Source organism: Chroicocephalus ridibundus, chromosome 1 (genome assembly GCF_963924245.1).
Source record: "Chroicocephalus ridibundus chromosome 1, bChrRid1.1, whole genome shotgun sequence".
In the NCBI taxonomy this organism is placed as follows: domain Eukaryota; kingdom Metazoa; phylum Chordata; class Aves; order Charadriiformes; family Laridae; genus Chroicocephalus; species Chroicocephalus ridibundus.
The window spans coordinates 146,710,067-146,727,806 of record NC_086284.1 but is presented as its reverse complement, the minus strand read 5'-3'; the positions used below and the strand labels follow the sequence as shown (position 1 = coordinate 146,727,806).

General features: G+C 42.1%; 1 protein-coding gene across 2 annotated transcripts in view; it reads left to right on the top strand.

The window, feature by feature from the left end:
- Nucleotides 1-794: 794 nt before the first annotated feature.
- GYS2 (glycogen synthase 2) overlaps nt 795-17,740 on the top strand; it is a 47,969-nt gene continuing 31,023 nt past the window's right edge. For both annotated transcript variants that reach the window (XM_063323103.1, XM_063323112.1), the window contains exons 1-4: nt 795-1,314; nt 10,203-10,384; nt 15,686-15,877; nt 16,715-16,900. In XM_063323103.1, the coding sequence (XP_063179173.1) occupies nt 1,194-1,314; nt 10,203-10,384; nt 15,686-15,877; nt 16,715-16,900 (681 nt within the window). In that variant the 5' untranslated portion in view covers nt 795-1,193. The remainder of the gene's footprint in view (nt 1,315-10,202; nt 10,385-15,685; nt 15,878-16,714; nt 16,901-17,740) is intronic.

Here is a 17,740-nt window from a genome sequence, read left to right as displayed (position 1 = left end):
GTGCAATGTTATTCTCCGCAGTACTAGAGATGCCCTGGATCTCACCTGGAGATTTGCTCACTGCTGAGCTGCGGATTTTGGGTAGGCTGTGCTCTAAGCTCAGAATCAGATTCAATTTACACAGCTGTCCCAGAAGCACTGGCTTCTCAACCAGATGCGTAAGCACATAAGCATCTTCCAAACTGGCAGCTGCTTTGTGGAGCTTTGAGGATCTTGGGTTGTGAGTTAGGGACCAACATCTCTGCAGATGTGTGTGCACCGCTTGCAGCATCCAAGCTCTGTGCTGGAGCAAGACAGGGGCATACTGTTCCCTGTCTTACTACTCACTAGTTTCCTTGGGCAGAGGACACGGGCCCAGTGGCCAGAAAAGAGCTGTGGCATAGGAACCAGGTGGAAAATCAGGGACCGGGACTGCCAAAGTGTGTGCCAAAGTTGGGATAGAGCCTTTGTAGCTCTGTTTGTAAAGGCTGCAAGGCTGCTCGAGAGCAGAATGAAGCCAAAAGATTGCACAGAGACCTGGCAACACAGCTGGAGTTAATTGTGAAGGAAGGGTTTGAGGTAAACTAGTGCTTACAGACTGATGAACTGAACAAGAATAGGTAATGGCATTTAACCTGGCAAGTAATCTAAGAGACATCGTGTAGAACGAGTCTACTAACCCAACGATAAGTGGCCAGCAGATAGAGAAGGTCCATGGTTGTTAATGGGAGGGTATATCTGAAGGGGAGGACTCAGGGGCCGGACTCAAATCAGGTGGTGAACTCAAAGCGTCCTCCCTGCTGGAGTTTGCTCAGGGCAGTGCTGAATTTACAACCGTCGAGTTTCAGTTGTCCCTGAGGTCGTAGATACTGAATGCTGTGGCTGAGGAGCTCAAAACCATTTTTTACCTCCCTCTAAGAGAAGAAAACCAAAGAGCCCTGGCCCCAAAACAGTCAAGACCTTTCTCAGGTCAGTCTTAAATTCTTACCTCTACCAGCAGCTGCTTCTCAAGCCCTGAGGATTTCACTGAGCCAATTTAATGCCGGTGGTCAGACAGTTTAAACCCATTAGCTCCCAGCTATCTGAATAGTTTTCTCCTCGGAGACCAGCACACCAGCAGATTGCTCAAACCAGAACTGGGGAGAACTGCCACGTTAACTGGACATTTGCTAACTGTTGTGGCCTGCGTGGTGAACATCCAAGGGCTGAAGAAAATGCCACTGGCTAGATCACTGTCCATGACTTCTCTTAACGGGCTTCCTCAGTGGGAGGATGAAGACCTACCAGTGGAGGATTTGTTGCTCTTTGAAGTTTCTTGGGAAGTTACCAACAAAGGTTTGTACAACACACTTAGGAGTTAGTATTGCTGTTTTCATAGGAGTGGAGGGAGGCAGGAAGGGTTTGGACAAGAAAGGCATTAAGGGGAGCTTGGGGAGAAGTGAGCTGCAGAGCTATTGTGTTAGAAAGAGCACACGTAGCATCCGTGTGTAATCGTGCGTGCTGTGTCTGGGCTGCATCTGCCTGTGCTTGTGTGGGATGAGCGTATAGTTAGGATGTCGGAGTGTCTTTACATGTTTAACCACCAGGGACAGGTTGTTTAAACAAACATCTAAGTGTTATGCCTGGGTGCACAGATGTATGGATATATAGATGTTGCTTTGTACATATTTATATTTTTACCTTACATGCAAATTCACTTGGGAATGTAGTGCATGAAAATGAGCTGTAAAATAGACATCAGATTCAGAGCAGTTCAGCTGTCTCCCTCAGCCTTCTATAGCAGTGTAGAGAAGAAGCCAAATTTGAAACAAGTATAAATAAACATAGTTGCATTGAAGCCACGGAACAAAAAACACACGTCAATGACCGGCAGTCTTTATGCCAGCTGAAATCCTTTTGGACTGTTCTTTGCAAACACAGGTGGTGCCAGACAGGGACGTCACGCTTCGTGCATGTGTACAGATTCAAAATCTGTTCACTGCACAGAGCTTGTCAGGCAAAGTGCACGCTGCTTGTTATGCAAAGATCTTTATGCCTCCATTTCTAATTCACTCATTAAATCATCCTCCTTCGCTAGGTGTAGTTCACCAGGGGGGAACAGGCCCCATTTTTGCCACAAAAGTGAGTTACTATGAGTAAATGATTGACCTCATGTGTCTTATTGTTCTGGAAGATAGATTAGTCAGGAGAGGGGATCAGTAATCTGTTAAGATTTTAACTCTAAAGGGGAAACGTGTGAGAGGAACAGACAGTGCTAGGGTTTATCCCCATGGGGAAACTGGAATTACTATTCTGTGATAGCTTCTGGTATTTAATCTGCGCTGCAGCGCAATTTTACGTTGCTCTTTTTAGGGTGGTGAGGAGTACCACTACCCAGAAGTAGTACAGAGTAGCTTTTGCACTTCAGATCCCTGTGGGCTTATTTATCAGTAGCTTCAGTCAAGCTTTTTGAGTTAATTTACTACTATCGCAACTCAGAGCATGCAGCATTTAATTTTGCAGTGTGCATGATAAGTAAAGCACTGGCAAGCAGATGGCAGCAGAAATCTAGCAAATTCAGTTGTTCTTGCTAACATCTCTGAACACCATTTATTTTCTGAGTCATCTGGACCCACTGGTTATAGATATCATACAATATGTTTTAAGAAAAAGTAAAACACAATTAGATTTATCTGTCTTTCTGTCTATGTACAAAGTGCAGTGAATCATTTAATGATCCATATAGCTCTTGTTGACTTTACTGAAGCCAAATCAACTGACACAGCTAAAATTTATTATTCTCACATTTTATGACAGAATTAATATTTATGAGAGTGAATATTTATTCAGTTAGTTTAAAAATAAGGTGCTGTTACTTACACCACTTACCAAACCCATATATTCAGACAGGGCTGACTGAACTGCTCATGGCAAACAATTTCTTCGTTAGAACTGGTTCTCTGTGCAAAGTTTGTGTTAACCAAACTTGTCCGGAAACATTTGTGCAAAAACTCTTTAATAAGCCTATTTCAGCTTATTTTTCTGGTAAATTCTTGATACTGAAGTGTTTTTTCTATGTCTTCCAGGCAATTGAATGTCTAAGTCATGTTATGAGATACTGTTCCCTGGTGACCTAAGTTTTATAACCAGTTCTTGGAAAAAGTTAGGGCACTGTGTTTGTTAGGAGAGAGAGTAGCCAACAAAATATGGGGAGAGAGATCACAGAAGATACATAGGCTTAGGAAATAATAGCTTATACTGTATTTTTCCTGCCTCTTTTATCAGAAGGAAGAACGGTTTATTTGACTAAGTAGGCTGACCCCATATAAATTTAGTACTGCTACGTGTTTAGTGTTTTAGTTTTAATGTTGCTATATGTATTCCTAATATAGAGGGAAAGATAAGCATTAGCTGGGTTTATTGTCTGACAAGCTAACTCTGAGCATTTAACATGAAGGTTTCTTTCTTCCTTTCTGGCAGTGTAAAGGTGTGTCAGCATAGTTCAGAATGAAGCTTCCTTGCACTGCTGAAGTGGTGCAAAGCGGCTGTTGCCTGCAGGAGACAGTTCAAGTCTTTGTGTTAACTTTGTGTGCATTACTAGGTGCTTTGGGTTCATTTTCTCCTTGACCCATGCTCCTTCTCAGTGGTTCCTCCAATTCTCTGTGACAGTGACAATAAAGCTGAATGTCTTCTTCCCTGTGAGGAACATACTACCAGAGCTCACAGATGCCTATCTGTTCCCACAGCTGTAAACAGTGCACTTTGCAGGTGTTGAGCTGTTTTCTGAAACTTTCAAATATATTCTCACTCAGAGATTGAGGATGATGAAGGAGTCCTGCAAATTGGAGCATGTCTGATTATGTATTGTGAGAGGATCTTCATGTTCCAGGCTGCCCACAGGGAGTGTGCGTTTACTGGGATTTCCCTGAGCAGGAGGTAGTGCTGGTTGGTACTGAGGCATGAGATGCAGCTGTAGAGAAGGACAAGTCAGTTGTATGAATGCAGTGCTCAGAGATCTGCAAGTATCCATTATTTCCAGAGTCTCATCACTTCTTTCTCAGTAGCTGACACAGTGGAGGCGTCTCTCTTTTTTTTTTTTTTTTTTTTTTTTTTTAAATCTAGATCATATTAACACATGCTCTAACTAGGCAGAGCTTTCTACTTCTTTTTATATTCTCTGTCCTGGCCACTGCCTGTGCTAAGTGGCAATCTTTGACATATATGTTGGAAAGCACTGGCAGCTCTTCTTTCTCCTTTTCTGTCTCGAGCAAGGAACACAAGGTAGTTGAAGGAAAGAATGAGAAATAAAAAAGGCTTATTTGCCAGTGACACTTTCCCTGTGAAAAGGAACTTGCCTCCTAAACCAAGCACAACATTGAAATCCTCTTGCATTGAAAGTCCCCTGCCAAAGAAACAAGAAAAATGTAGTTAGTTTTGCAAGATTTTCCTCACTTTATTTGACTCTTCACTGATGGGTAAGACATATACTGTGAAGTGGATCTACTGTGTTTCTGTGGCTGAAGGGGGAAAAAGCAGGCAGGCAAGGGTGCCAGTGCACTGCAGTACCACATGGTTTGGTGGTAATCTTGGGGAAGCTCAGTTTTTTTCACCCTTCTGCTTCTCAGCTGGCCGCCGTGCTCCAGTAAAGCCAGGACTGGTCACATCTCTCTGCGTGTCGGAAAGGAAAACTGCTTTTCTTTCACCCATATCATGAAGACTAATAAAAATGTTAAGGACAGGAGCACAAACCAAGTGGCTACAAGCTGTGTAGATCTTGTGTCTGAAGCCCCACAGGTGGAAATTGTCAACAGGGAGCAGCCAAAGGCCATTGTAGGAGTAATAGCAGCAGTCCCTTTTTCCCACTGAAAATTTATATTTAATCTGAGTGTGGAGGAAGTCTAATTCTGTACAGTTAGCTGTAGTTTAGTGTGTTTTCTGATACATTAATGAGAAGGGATGAGAATGTTCAAGATCGGGTCTGTGCTCTATAAAGATGTCTTTAAGATCATTCCAGTAATATTTAGATTAGCATCTCCTGCTGTAATGCTAACAGCTTTTAGATAGCAAATAGAAGAATGCTTGAAAATGCTGGGCAAACAGCCGGTGTGTATCATCATTCAGCTGTGAACAGATTAGCTCAAGAGTCACTGATAGATGAATCCTAAACATTTTTTCCCATCCCTATTGGAATGAAGGCTCTGCTAAAAACAAACCTTGGTTCAGTTCTCCCTGGAGCAGAGCTCTAGGTACAGTTTCTCTGGTGAAAATCTGGACTATTGGAAATTAAATCCTGAATCTACTGAAGTCAGTAGGACCAGCATTTCACCCCCTGTGCATTAAGCATCGTTCCATGATGAAAGTTTCTTGGGAGAAGGTGACACACCTGAACTAACACACTGTGGGGAGTGAGGATGTGCTGGCATAAACTTGGCATAAGCACAGCATCAAAGCCCTGTGCATTTCTAGAGTGGGGTGGTTTGTCAATGTCAAATCAATCTCAAATGCAATCTTGTGCACCGGGAGTGATGCACACAGAAATAGCTTCTGTATTGTGGACATCTGTCATAAATTTCAGTGTTTTGGTATTATTTCAGAACACGTTTGGAATGCCAGAATTTCACAGAATTCAGAGAACGTCTATCTTCTGATGAGTCCTGGCCAGAAACGTAGCCAAAAATACATGAAAAACATCTGCTGGGGCATATGAAGACCCTGGTTTTTTTTTCACCTAATGTGTTTTACAACCTTACTCTAAAAATGATCCCCAGATAGCTCAACAGGCAATCAATAAATAAAATTCCAACTAATCGTTAGGAACAAAAAAAAGTTTAAGCCCAATTTTATGACATCTCTATAGATCAGAAATACATTCTGAGGAGAAGGCGTGAAAGGATAGTTGAAGTAACTAGTAATTGTGGCAGAGAAGTCAACCTGAATCCTGAACCTGGGGTGCCATGGCTTTCTTGGATTCCATGGCAGCTCTGGTCCTCTGGAAAGCTTTAGTGATTTCAGAGTGGCCTTGTCAGGCTATAGCAAAGAAGCTGAAGAGCCTCGGGAGCACTCTGATCCTCTGTCTCTGTGTAGCAAAGGTGCGCGTGGAAGGGATCTCGCACCAATCAGTGACAGTCTACAGTTATCTCTGTCTCACTTGCATAGCCGTGCTTCCTATCACTCTCCTTCATTTTTGGTTTCTGCTGCTCCTTGCCTCTGTCCTTCTGCAATGTGGGCTGGGTGGGAGAGCAAGTAAAATGAAAGGTGGGTATCTCTGTCAGTTTTGAGAAATATGGGCAATTCAAAGCTCAAAGCGTTGCACCTCCAGAAGACATTTTTTGTCAGCCCAATTCCTGTGTAATCTTGGAAGTTGTGGACCCTTTCTCATTGGGTGACAAAAAGCATTGGAAATGCATCTTTCCATATAAGCTTGCAGAAGAAAGAGCACATCTGCATACTAGATCTTGCACAAAGGTCTTCAGTTGCACAGTTAGATCTCCGCTTCTGCCTAATGTTGTCCTCAGTAGTGATATAACATCAGGACACTGTTCTTGACTCACAGACTTTTAATTTATTTAGATAGTTCTGATGTCTATGCTGAAGGGCTCTAATTGCTGCTTGGATTTTAAATGTACAAAAGAAATAATGCACCAGGACCTGAAATAAGGAAAGAAGAAAATGACTGAAGTGATGCAGAGAACTCCTTTAGACAAATTCATAGTAGTGGTAGCATGTATGAAAACATTCAAGCTTTTAAAAATAATTCTATGAAGTTTTCTGAGAAAATATTTTGGTTTCATCTTCTATTTTTTAAAGAGGTCGCTAAAAGAAAAGTCAAACTTATGTTAAATGAACAAAACCGTTCTTTCCCAAACATTTTAGTTTCCCTTTCCAGCTTATTTTTTCCCTGGAAGAAGACGAAGAATGGAAAGGAAATAAAAGGGGGAAAAGACTTGTTGTTGATTTCCTTTTTAACTTGATTTCCTTCATTCCAGTGGAAAAGTGAAAAACACATCTTAAACAGAAATAATAGAAATATTTTTTCATCAAGGATGCTTTAAAATAATTAAAACTTAATGCTTTAATAAAATAATTAATGCTTTAAAATGCTTAAAACATTTTATGGCAATCAGAACACTAAACTAGCCCTGTATCCACATTTTACTGCTAATTCCCCATGTCTGTGATGATCCAAACCAATTCTCTGGATCTGTTCTTTCCTAATTCTGCATCTATTTTTCATTTTGTCTTTTACTGTTTGTTTTAAAACCTGTTTCAAAGTACAAAACTTCAGAGGCTGCATACAGAAACTTGCAACATCATGGGATTTTGGTACACCCCTGTTGTTTGGAAAAGTTTTCTGTTTATAATGTGACCTTAGAACATCATATTAGAGAAGAATAAGGAGGTTTACTAAATTGTTGGAAGTAATATGAGAATTCTGTTAGGCTCTAAGTGAATATATAAACGCTTACTCTGTTAGTCAGTAGGATATATAATGCATTGCTTACTAGCACAGGTATTTCCAGGGAATTCAAAGTAACTGGGCAGATATAAGCTATCTTTTAATATATAATGTGTTCCTTGAATTTGCTCTGGAAAAGTGTCATTTCAAAAGTCAATACATTATTCTAGATGTTGCTCTGTTCTTCTCAAGATGTCTTTTTTTAAGTTATGCCAAACACTTTCCACATACATAGTTTCACTTGCACATTTTCCCTCTCCTGTCAATTAAAGCTTATGCAAAGACATGCTTGGTGAATCATATTTCCATAGTAATGGAGAAGGCAAAAGCAAGTTTGGGGACAAGGTAACCCAGAGCTTTTATCGCAGCTACCTTCTGAAGAGTTTTCACAGTCCGTAAAACATACATTTTTGTTTTTATCCGAAGTACTTAGTTTCATGACTAAGATTTCTACCAAGCCCTTTATTTATCCATGTTGGATTACGGTGCTTTATGCTCGTATGACGCACTTACCACCCCATAAGAACAGACGTGTCATCATTACCGCATCACTTTATGGGTTGTACATTCTGACTTGTCTCATATAATTAAAATTATATGTTTATCTGAATGAAAGCTATTCAAGTAGTCTCTCTCAGCTTGTGAGCAGAGGAACTTGGAGGGAATATGTAGTATCACTTACCTAAGATTTCTCTAAGTCCCTGTCCAGAGCAGCCATGGAAGAATATGGTGACTGTAAGTTAGTTTCTTAGCTTTCTGGTCCTAGTGAAGTGGAGAAGAATAGTCTTGTGCATAGATTTCCGTCTGCAGTTCCATGTCTATATGATGTGAAACTCTTGAACTGTGAGCTTGATTTAGGAACATATACCTGTGAGACTCTTGTCTTCTTAGTCTTGAATTACTATGTAGGGTAATAATTTATTATAATAATTCTATTTAGCAATCTGGGAGATTAGAACAGCATTTGTTTTTCTTTGTAAAATGCCTAGCGTCCTGAGACAACTTGACATAAAAATAGTAGGGTTAGGGACCCTTCAAGCATTCAAAACAAATGGTATATTTCTTAAGAGAAGGATTTCAAGCACGTGGTTTCTTTTCTAGGAGCACAATTAAAAACATAGCTCTGTTGTTCAGTTCCTCGGGTCTGCAAGGTACCAGGCTTGGCAGGAGGCTTTCTGCAACTGTCAGGTGATACAGTTGAATTAATCTGGGAACTAATCTTCCAAAGTGCTGAGCAACATCAGCTGCTGTACAGTAAATAGTGGTCATTTGCTGCAGATTTTTAAGGAGAATCAGGTAATCTCTGAAGATTCTTGCTATGTGCAATTGCATGCAGTGCATTGGCACCTCCGGATGCCCCAGTACCTTTTAAAAAGTAAGTGTGGAGTACCTGCTATCAATCACTGGCAACTTGCAGTACTGACTTCTTATGTAATTTTGATGTCACTGCTGAAAGGCATAGCAGAGTCTTCTTGCCTGCAGCATTACCGAACTTTTTCAAATTCAGTGGAGGATGAAATTTTTAAGTAGGAACACTAATTCCCTTCCTGTTCCTTCCTTTGTTGTTTGCTTGTACCTGTTGAGCTTCATTTATCTTGCCGTGCTTTAAAATCACTGGAGCTATGCTAAACTTGTCTCTGAGGCAGCTACCTAGCTTCTGATTTTCTTTTCCCTTGCCTTCCCTTCCATTTGCTGGATTCATGCATGTTCTGTTGTTCTTCTGAATTTGTGGTGGTGGAATGCCCACTGCCTGGCTCCACAGGTCTCATGGCAAAGGGGGCTTTGCAAGGCTGCCCTGCCAATGCATGAATTATGGGGCTGGCTATGGAAAACTGTGAGGACGAGTAGCCAAGTGAATGTTGCATACCATGCACAAGACTAGCTAGATCTGTACTGACTCATCAGGGGATGTTGTTGTCGCATTCTTTTATACGTTTTATATTGTTTTTATTTTTAAAATGGACAATATTTTGGTGGAAAGTGCTGCAGACATTTATATTGGCAGTGTAGGCTATGTTCCTTCCAACTTTCACTACTCTTTAGAATGGTGATGACACCTTTTGCCTTGAGGATATTGGTTTAAATTTGTTTTTATAGTCAGTAGTCAATATCTCTCAACTTCTCTCAGTGATTTGTGTAAAACAAGCTGGAAGTGCTAGCTCAGTTCTCACCACATGTATTTCCACATCAGAAAAAATATGTTTGAAAATTATATCTGCTGCAATAAAAAAGCAGAAGGCTGTAGTTGGGATGCAGTGGAACCAAGATTAGGCATGGGAGAGGGGAAGCATGAGCCCCAGGATTTGAATCCCACAGTCTGAATGTAAAGATTTAAAGTTCCAAAAAAGTGGGGAATAAAATAATAATTAAATAATGTATTCATTGAACATTTGTGGTGTGACTTTGGCCACCTAAAATAAATTTAAAAAAATCACAGACTAGATAAAAATAAAAGTTAAGGATAGAAAGCATCCATTTGAGATTAGAGGAGAAATTGACGGAAGCCATATGCAGTCACCCGGGAGTAAGCAAAGTGTTAAATTGTCATTCAAGAATTATACATAGTCTACTATCTGTGCATACTCCTAAGTTGTATGGTGAAGCTCTGATCCCATTTATAAGACCGAACTTCTATTTGTTTGATAGACTCTGGGTTTCACTTAAAATCTGAATATGTGAACTCATTTAACTGGAGGTATATCTGATCCACCAGTGTGTTGGACTTATTTCAGATCTTTGTGGCCTGTACCCCTTTCTCCTTCTTGTTCTTTGTGATCTTCTTTTGCAGTGGGAGGCATTTACACTGTGATCCAGACAAAAGCGAAAATTACAGCAGATGAATGGGGTGAAAACTATTTTCTGGTTGGTCCCTATTTTGAGCACAATGTGAAGACTCAGGTGGAAGCATGTGAGCCTCCAAACCCCGCAGTTAAGAAGGCAATGGACACCATGAAAAGCCAAGGGTGTCAGGTAAATAAGATATGCTACTGCTTCCCAGGGCAACAAAGCTGACTCTGAGGAGATTACAGTTTTGGTTAATGCTCTTCCCGTTCCACTTGACACAGCAGTCCTGGTCAATGTCACAATAGGAAAGGCTCAGAACGCACTGTTAGAACAGTAGAGTCAATTCATTAAAGGTTCTTTTTGAGGAAGAACCAGTTTATCCAATTACAGGTTTTAACAGTCATTTACCTGCAAGTCTACTTAATTGGATTACTGACTTATTTATCCAGTCTCTAAATACAGTGAGATTTTAGTAGATATAATGTGACCTTAGTTTGACTAAACCCTTATGTTACATTTGATGTTCTTGTGCTGGAGAGAGAATTTTTCTTATATCGCATTATATTGAGTTGAAAGCCAGAAAGGGACAAACCACAGGTGGAGTCAAGAAAAGCACCCAACTGACAAAGAATCTGCTTCATCGGATCAATGCAACTAGTTGTCTTTTTCCCTAGGAAGAGAGGTTAAACCACAGCACAAGGAATGAGTTCATCTGTGTTTCCTACGCAGTTTTTAACCAGTGTTTTCTGTGTGATCCCAGTCAAACCTCATAGCCTCTCTGTGAATGTTTCTCCAACAATAAACTAGGGAAAGGAATAGAATCTGCTGTGTTGGCGGGCAAGCTACTAAGCTGCAAGCAGCTGCAACCTTGATTTTGATTACCTGAAAATGAGAGGAAAATAACACATGCTAAGTCTGACCTCCTTTCTTGAAAGTCCTCATCAGATATCTAGAACTCACCTTCACTTTGATTCAGCATTGAGTCCCTCAGAGATGCTAGCTGGCAGGAGGAAATAATGTTTGCTTGAGAGGCAGCAGCAAGAAAGCATTCTTACAAGCTTCTGTTGCTGAGGGGCATGACACACTTTAATGTAGATATTCATAAGCTTCGTGGACTGACACTAGCTGTGGCACTGGCAGTGTGTTATCTCCCTTTGTAACATCAGTTCTGCTGTTACTGGGATCCAATGTCCTATTGCATATTATGTAGAAGTGTATTGTTGCAGGTTTATGTGCCACAGTTTGGGAAAGTGTCTGTTGGGGACAATAACATTGTGTGATGCTTGCGTTGTTCAGGTTGATGTTCCAACTAAAAGGTCTAATCTAACTGCCATTTCTTATTTCTAATCAAATTTTCCTAAGTGATTGGTCAAGTTTTCTTGTTGCCTCTGTTGCTTACAAAGAGATGTCTCTGCAAGCTGTGTAACACTCTTTTGTTTGGAAAACAGCTAAAGATTTGTGGGGCAGATTAATTGCAATGCTATATCTATACACTGCTTGCTGTTCCAGCAATACTTTCAATTTAATCAGCCAACCCTGCCAGCCAAACATGTGCATTGTGCTGCTGGAGTATTCACATATAACAGCAAATCTGTCCCAGGTACGTCAAGTATGGCTTTGATCTCTAATAATGACGCTCTAGTTTCCAGGAGCTGTGCTTATCCTATTAACATTTATGTCTGGATTTTGCTTATGCATCACAATGGATCCCTGTAAACCAGGGGACCGAGGAACGCTTCCAGACTTCTCAGGTCAGGTGCATTCCTTGCCACAGCCTGACTTCATATTTAGGTGAAGTCTGGGTTCACACAAATTTCCTGCTATTTAACCTCATTTTCCTGAATAAGAAACCTGGATATCCTGAAATAAGTACATAAGGAACTGACCTCCTTCACACACCGGTCTTTGTTACACCCTGCGTTTTTTGTACAAACAGGTGTAAGAGCTTTCATCTCATTGTTTTCAAGACTTGACCTCTGTTCAGCACATTCTAGCATCAGGGCTGGGTTCAACCCCTGAGGTCCCAGGGGTTGGTGAATGAAAAGAAATTGAACAGTGTCATAAAATATTCTTCTGCATGGGGTATAAACTGCACTAGTCTCCCTGTAGTACCTTGTTCTTCATGGTCACAATGTCTCTGCTGCTTAGAATCACAGAATGGTTTAGGTTGGAAGGGACCTTAAAGATCTTCTAGTTCAAACCCCCTTGCCATGGGCAGGGACACCTCCCACTAGACCAGGCTGCTCAAAGCCCCATCCAGCCTGGCCTTGAACTCTTCCAAGGATGGGGTACCCACAACTTCCCTGGGCAACCTGTTCCAGTGTCTCACCACCCTCATAGTGAAAAATTTCTTCCTGATATCTAATCTAAATCTACCCTCTTCCAGTTTAAAACTGTTACCCCCTGTCGTATCACTACATGCCCTTGTAAAAAGTCCCTCCCCAGCTTTCTTGTAGGCCACCTTTAGGAGCTGGAAGGCCTCTATAAGCTCTCCCCAGAGCCTTCTCTTCTCCAGGCTGAACAACCCCAACTCTCTCAGCCTGTCTTTATAGGAGAGGTGCTCCAGCCCTCGGATCATCTTCATGGCCCTCCTCTGGACCCACTCCAAGAGGTCCATGTCCTTCTTGTCTGAGGGCTCCAAAGCTGGACGCAGTACTGCAGGTGGGGCCTCACCAGAGCAAAATAGAAAGTGAGAATCACCTCTCGCAACCTGCTAGCCACAGTTCTTTTGATGCAGCCCAAGATATGGTTGGCCTTCTGGGCTGCAAGCATGCATTGCTGCGTCATGTTGAGCTTCTTATCAACCAACACCCCCAAGTCCTTCTCCTCAGGGCTGCTCTCAATCCATTCTCTGCCCAACTTGTATTTGTGCTTGGGATTGCTGCCACCCAGGTGCAGGACCTTGCACTTGGCCTGGCTGAACTTCATGAGGATTGCATGGGCCCGCCTCTCAAGCCTGTCCAGGTCCCTCTGGATAGCATTCCTAAGCCTGTCCAGGTCCCTCTGGATAGCATCCCTTACCTCCAGCGTGTCAACTGTGCCACAGAGCTTGGTGTCATCAGCAAACTTGCTGAGGGTGCACTCAGTCTCAGCAATGTTGCCAACAAAGATGTTTAACAGAACCGGTCCCAGTACCAACCCCTGAGGAGCGCCACTTGTCACTGGTTTCCACTTGGACATCGAGCTGTTGACTACAACATTTTGAATGTGGCCACCTAGCCAGTTCCTTATCCACCAAGTGATCCATCCATCAAATCCATGTCTCTCCAATTTAGAGACAAGGATATCATGTGGGGCAGTGTCAAACACTTTGCACAAGTCCAGGTAGATGACATTGCTCTCCCGTTATTCACAAATGCTGTAACCCTGTCATAGAGGGTCATCAAATTTGTCAGGCATGACTTGCCCTTGGTGAAGCTATGTTGGCTGTCATGGATCAGCTCATTTTCCATATGCCTTAGCACCGTTTCCAGGAGCATCTGCTCTGTGATCTTGCCAGGCACAGAGGTGAGACTGACTGGCCTTTAGTTCCCTGGGTCTTCCTTTTTTCTCTTTTTAAAAATGGGGGTTATGTTTCCCCTTTTCCAGTCAGTGGGAACTTCATCAGACTGCCACAATTTCTCAAATATAATGGAATACGGCTTAGCAACTTCATCTGCCAGTTCCTGCAGGACCTGTAGATGGATTTCATCGGGTCACAGGGACTTGTGTACTTTCAGGTTTCTTAGATGGTCTTGTACTCAACTTTCACTTATGGTGAATGGTTCTTCATTCTCACAGCCCCTGCCTTTGCCTTCTGTGACTTGGGTGATGTGGTTAGAACCCTTGCTGGTGAAGACTGAGGCAAAAAAGTCACTGAATACCTCAGCCTTCTCCATATCCTAGATGACCAGGTCTCTTGCTTTCTTCTGGAGAGTGCCTGTATCTTCCTTAGTCCTCCTTTTATCACTGAAATACTTACAGAAGTTTTCCTTGTTGCCCTTGATGTCCCTGGCCAGATTTAATTCTATCTGGGCTTTAGCTTGCCTAACCTGGTCCCTGGCTGCTTGTACAGTTCCTCTGTATTCTTCCCAGGCTGCCTGCCCTTGCTTCCTCTCTCTGTAGGCCTCCTTTTTGCTTTTGAGTGTGTCCAGGAGCTCCTTATTCATCCATACAGGTCTCCTGGCTTTTTTGCCTGACATTCTTTGTTGGGATACATCAGTCCTGAGCTTGGAGGAGGTGATCCTTGAATACTAACCAGCTTTCTTAGCCCCCCCTCCCCTCCATTCCCTTATCCCATGGAACCCTACCAAGCAGATCCCTCAAGAGGCCAAAGTCTGCTCTCCTGAAATCCAGGATAGTGAGATTGCTGTGTACACCCCTTGCTGCCCTAAGGATCTTGAATTCTACCATTTCATGATCATGAAGCTACCCTTGAGCTTGACATTCCACACTAGCCCCTCCTTGTTCGTAAGGACAAGGTCTAGCATAGCTCCTCTCCTTGTTGGCTCCTCTACCACTTGGAGTGATGCATTGCAAGAATTTCCTGGATTGCTTGTGCTCTGCTGTGTTATCCTTCCAACAGATATCAGGGTGGTTGAAGTCCCCCATGAGGACCAGGGCCTGTGAATGCAATACCACTCCTATCTGTGTATAGAGGGCCTCATCCACTCTTTCATCCTGGTCAGGTGGCCTGTAGCAGACCCCCACTGTAATGTCACTTGCCCCTGCATTGCCTTTAATCCTGACCTATAAACTCTCTGTTGACTCTTCATCTGTCCCCAGGTGGAGCTCCATGCACTCCAGCTGTTCATTGACATAGAGGGCAACAGCCCTCCTCATCTCCCCTGCCTGTCCTTCCTAAAAAGCCTGTATCCTTCCATTCCAACACTCCAGTCATAGGAGCCATCCCACCATGTTTGCGTGATGCCTATGAGATCATAACCCTGAAGGCGTGCACACATCTCTAACACCTCTTGTTTGTTCCCCATGGCCTCTGCCAAAGGGCATCAGCTGTGCCGCTTGGAGAGAATGAGGAAATGTCACAGTAAATGCAGTTCCCAAGCACCCGTCCTACATAATCTATCTCCAGTAATCTAGCATAAATAGCGAAAGATTGGTGACAAATCTGACAGAAAGAAAGTAATAATTTTGAAATAAGAACGAAAATGGCACAGGTACTTCAATAAGAACATAAGACCTCATTATTCAACCAAGTATAGTCTTCCTAAGCTTGTTTTCATTAAAAAAAGTTAACATTGCAACAAAAATCTAAAATGAAAGTCTTAAAACCAAAATGTTCTTAAAGATTGGAGTTTCCTTTTACCCCTGCCTTTGGTCCAGTATTACTCCATGTGTTTTGCAAGGATAACCACAGATCTTGGGTATGTAGGACTATGATCACATACTCCTTATGTAAAATACTTAAGATTTGATGGATCAAGATGGTTATGCTAACTGGCCTTTACATTAACATTTCCTGCTTATATCCTTGCCTCTTTCCCATAGGTCTTTTTTGGAAGATGGCTGATAGAGGGCAGTCCATATGTCTTATTGTTTGATATAGGATCAGCAGCTTGGAATCTGGACAAGTGGAAAGGTGAATTTTGGGATGTCAGCAACATAGGCATCCCTTTTCATGACCGAGAAGCCAACGATGCTGTGATTTTTGGATCATTAACAGCATGGTTTTTAAAAGAGGTACAGTTGTTATAAAGATTTTCAAACCTCAGCCTTGTCAGCAGGACAAAAAAGCTTTGGAATGTGGTTCCTATTCTCCAGTTTGAAAACTATGATTTTAAGGATGTTGATACCTGATGTAGATCAAATTTGTATTTAAAACTTAAATCTTAAGTGGTCATTTAACTGTATTTTCTGGGAGAATGTGGGGTGGTGGTGGGATACTGACCTATGTGAAATCTGCTGTATCTTTACTGTCACTTCCCTCTCTCTTTCTTCTCAATTCTCTTGTTTATCACTGGATGCCCTTACAAGTATGATCTCAAACTCCCTTTTTCTCTCCAATGGTAGTGAATTTGTGACACTGACAAACTGTCCTTGAAGCCAGTCAAGCCGTATCTCAGCGATTAGGGTACTACCTTGCACGGGGAATGTAGGCAGACAGCAAGAATTAATGATAGCACTGTGACTTCACATGTCTCTCTACCACGGCCTACCTGAAGAGAGGAAACTTTGTTAAGCTGCAGAATCATTTGTGTCACGGGTGTTTATGGTTTTCTTATCCAAACAAGAGTTTCAACAGCAGAAGGGCAAGTTAAAAGAAACAAGGAGTGACTGTGCTTGCCAGAGCTCCCCAACACTCTAGGAAGGTTACTGTTCTGAGGCACTAGTGTGCTTCTTGTGCTAAGGATTAGGGCTGATGGCAATCAGGATGCATCACCACTTTAAATGCTGTACTGATTTGTCATATGAGAGAAAGCAAGCACACAGAACGAGGCATGAAAAAAAGAGGTTTCTGGGGCTTGGATGATGAGCAGGATAATGTGTGTTTCATATGTTCTTTCTAATTATTTTCAGCTTTCCTGTCAATTTGATGACAAGCCCAACATAGTTGCCCACTTCCATGAGTGGCAGGCAGGAGTGGGTTTAATACTGTCTCGATCTCAGAAACTTCCTGTTGCCACAATTTTTACTACCCATGCGACTCTGCTTGGGAGATACCTGTGTGCAGCCAATATAGATTTTTACAACAATCTTGACCAGGTAAGAGTCATTTTTCTCATTCCTTCTTTTTCGAGTTAATCAGCTCCTGGCTTCTTTTCTATTTACTGTCCTACGTCATATATTGTGCAATCACTTCTGTTTGACCCACAGCTGAGTCTTAGGCTGTCCGTTCCAGAGCACAGGAAATAGTATTTGTAAGACCATGTGGTGTCTGGGTATGAGTGCCTTTGTCTCTGTATCAGCCGACAGATCTTAAAGCTCAGTGGAGTCTAGAATACTTGCACTACCTTCAGTGAATTTTGATTTATCAGATTCGCCCTGGTAATTCATGCAGAGTAATGAGAGTAATTCAGTCTCTAGTCAAGTCAGTGCCTTAGTCCAATCCACTGATACATGGAGTAATATTTCAGCAGTAGGAGACTGAAAAGAAGGTTAAGAACCTCTGTTGGCAATGGTTTGGGACATTTTTCGAAAGCAAGGGGAAAGTTACAGGCCCAGACATTGCTGCAGGTCAAGCGTCCTTGAAAAGCTTTCCCTTTGTGTTCAGGAGAGGCATCAATTGCTTGAGTTGATTGCTATGGTTTGGGAATTACTGCTAGCAGCATGAGTAACCAGTGAATGTAAAACCTATTAAGCTGCACTCATCATCTGACACTTCAGGTGCTGCCTCACAGTGGTCTGTCTTAATGAAAGGCAGTAGAAAAAATAGCCAGTAGCCCTCTTCTCGCTGAAACTACCGTGGAATTCTATTATTTTGTTTCTTTCCCCAGCCTACTACTTAATTCTTCCAAATCGTAAATCCTACTGTCAAGCTTCTCAGATTAGGCTTAATTTGTAACTGGAAAATGTAGGAAGTATTTTCTGAGTTCAAAAGACCCA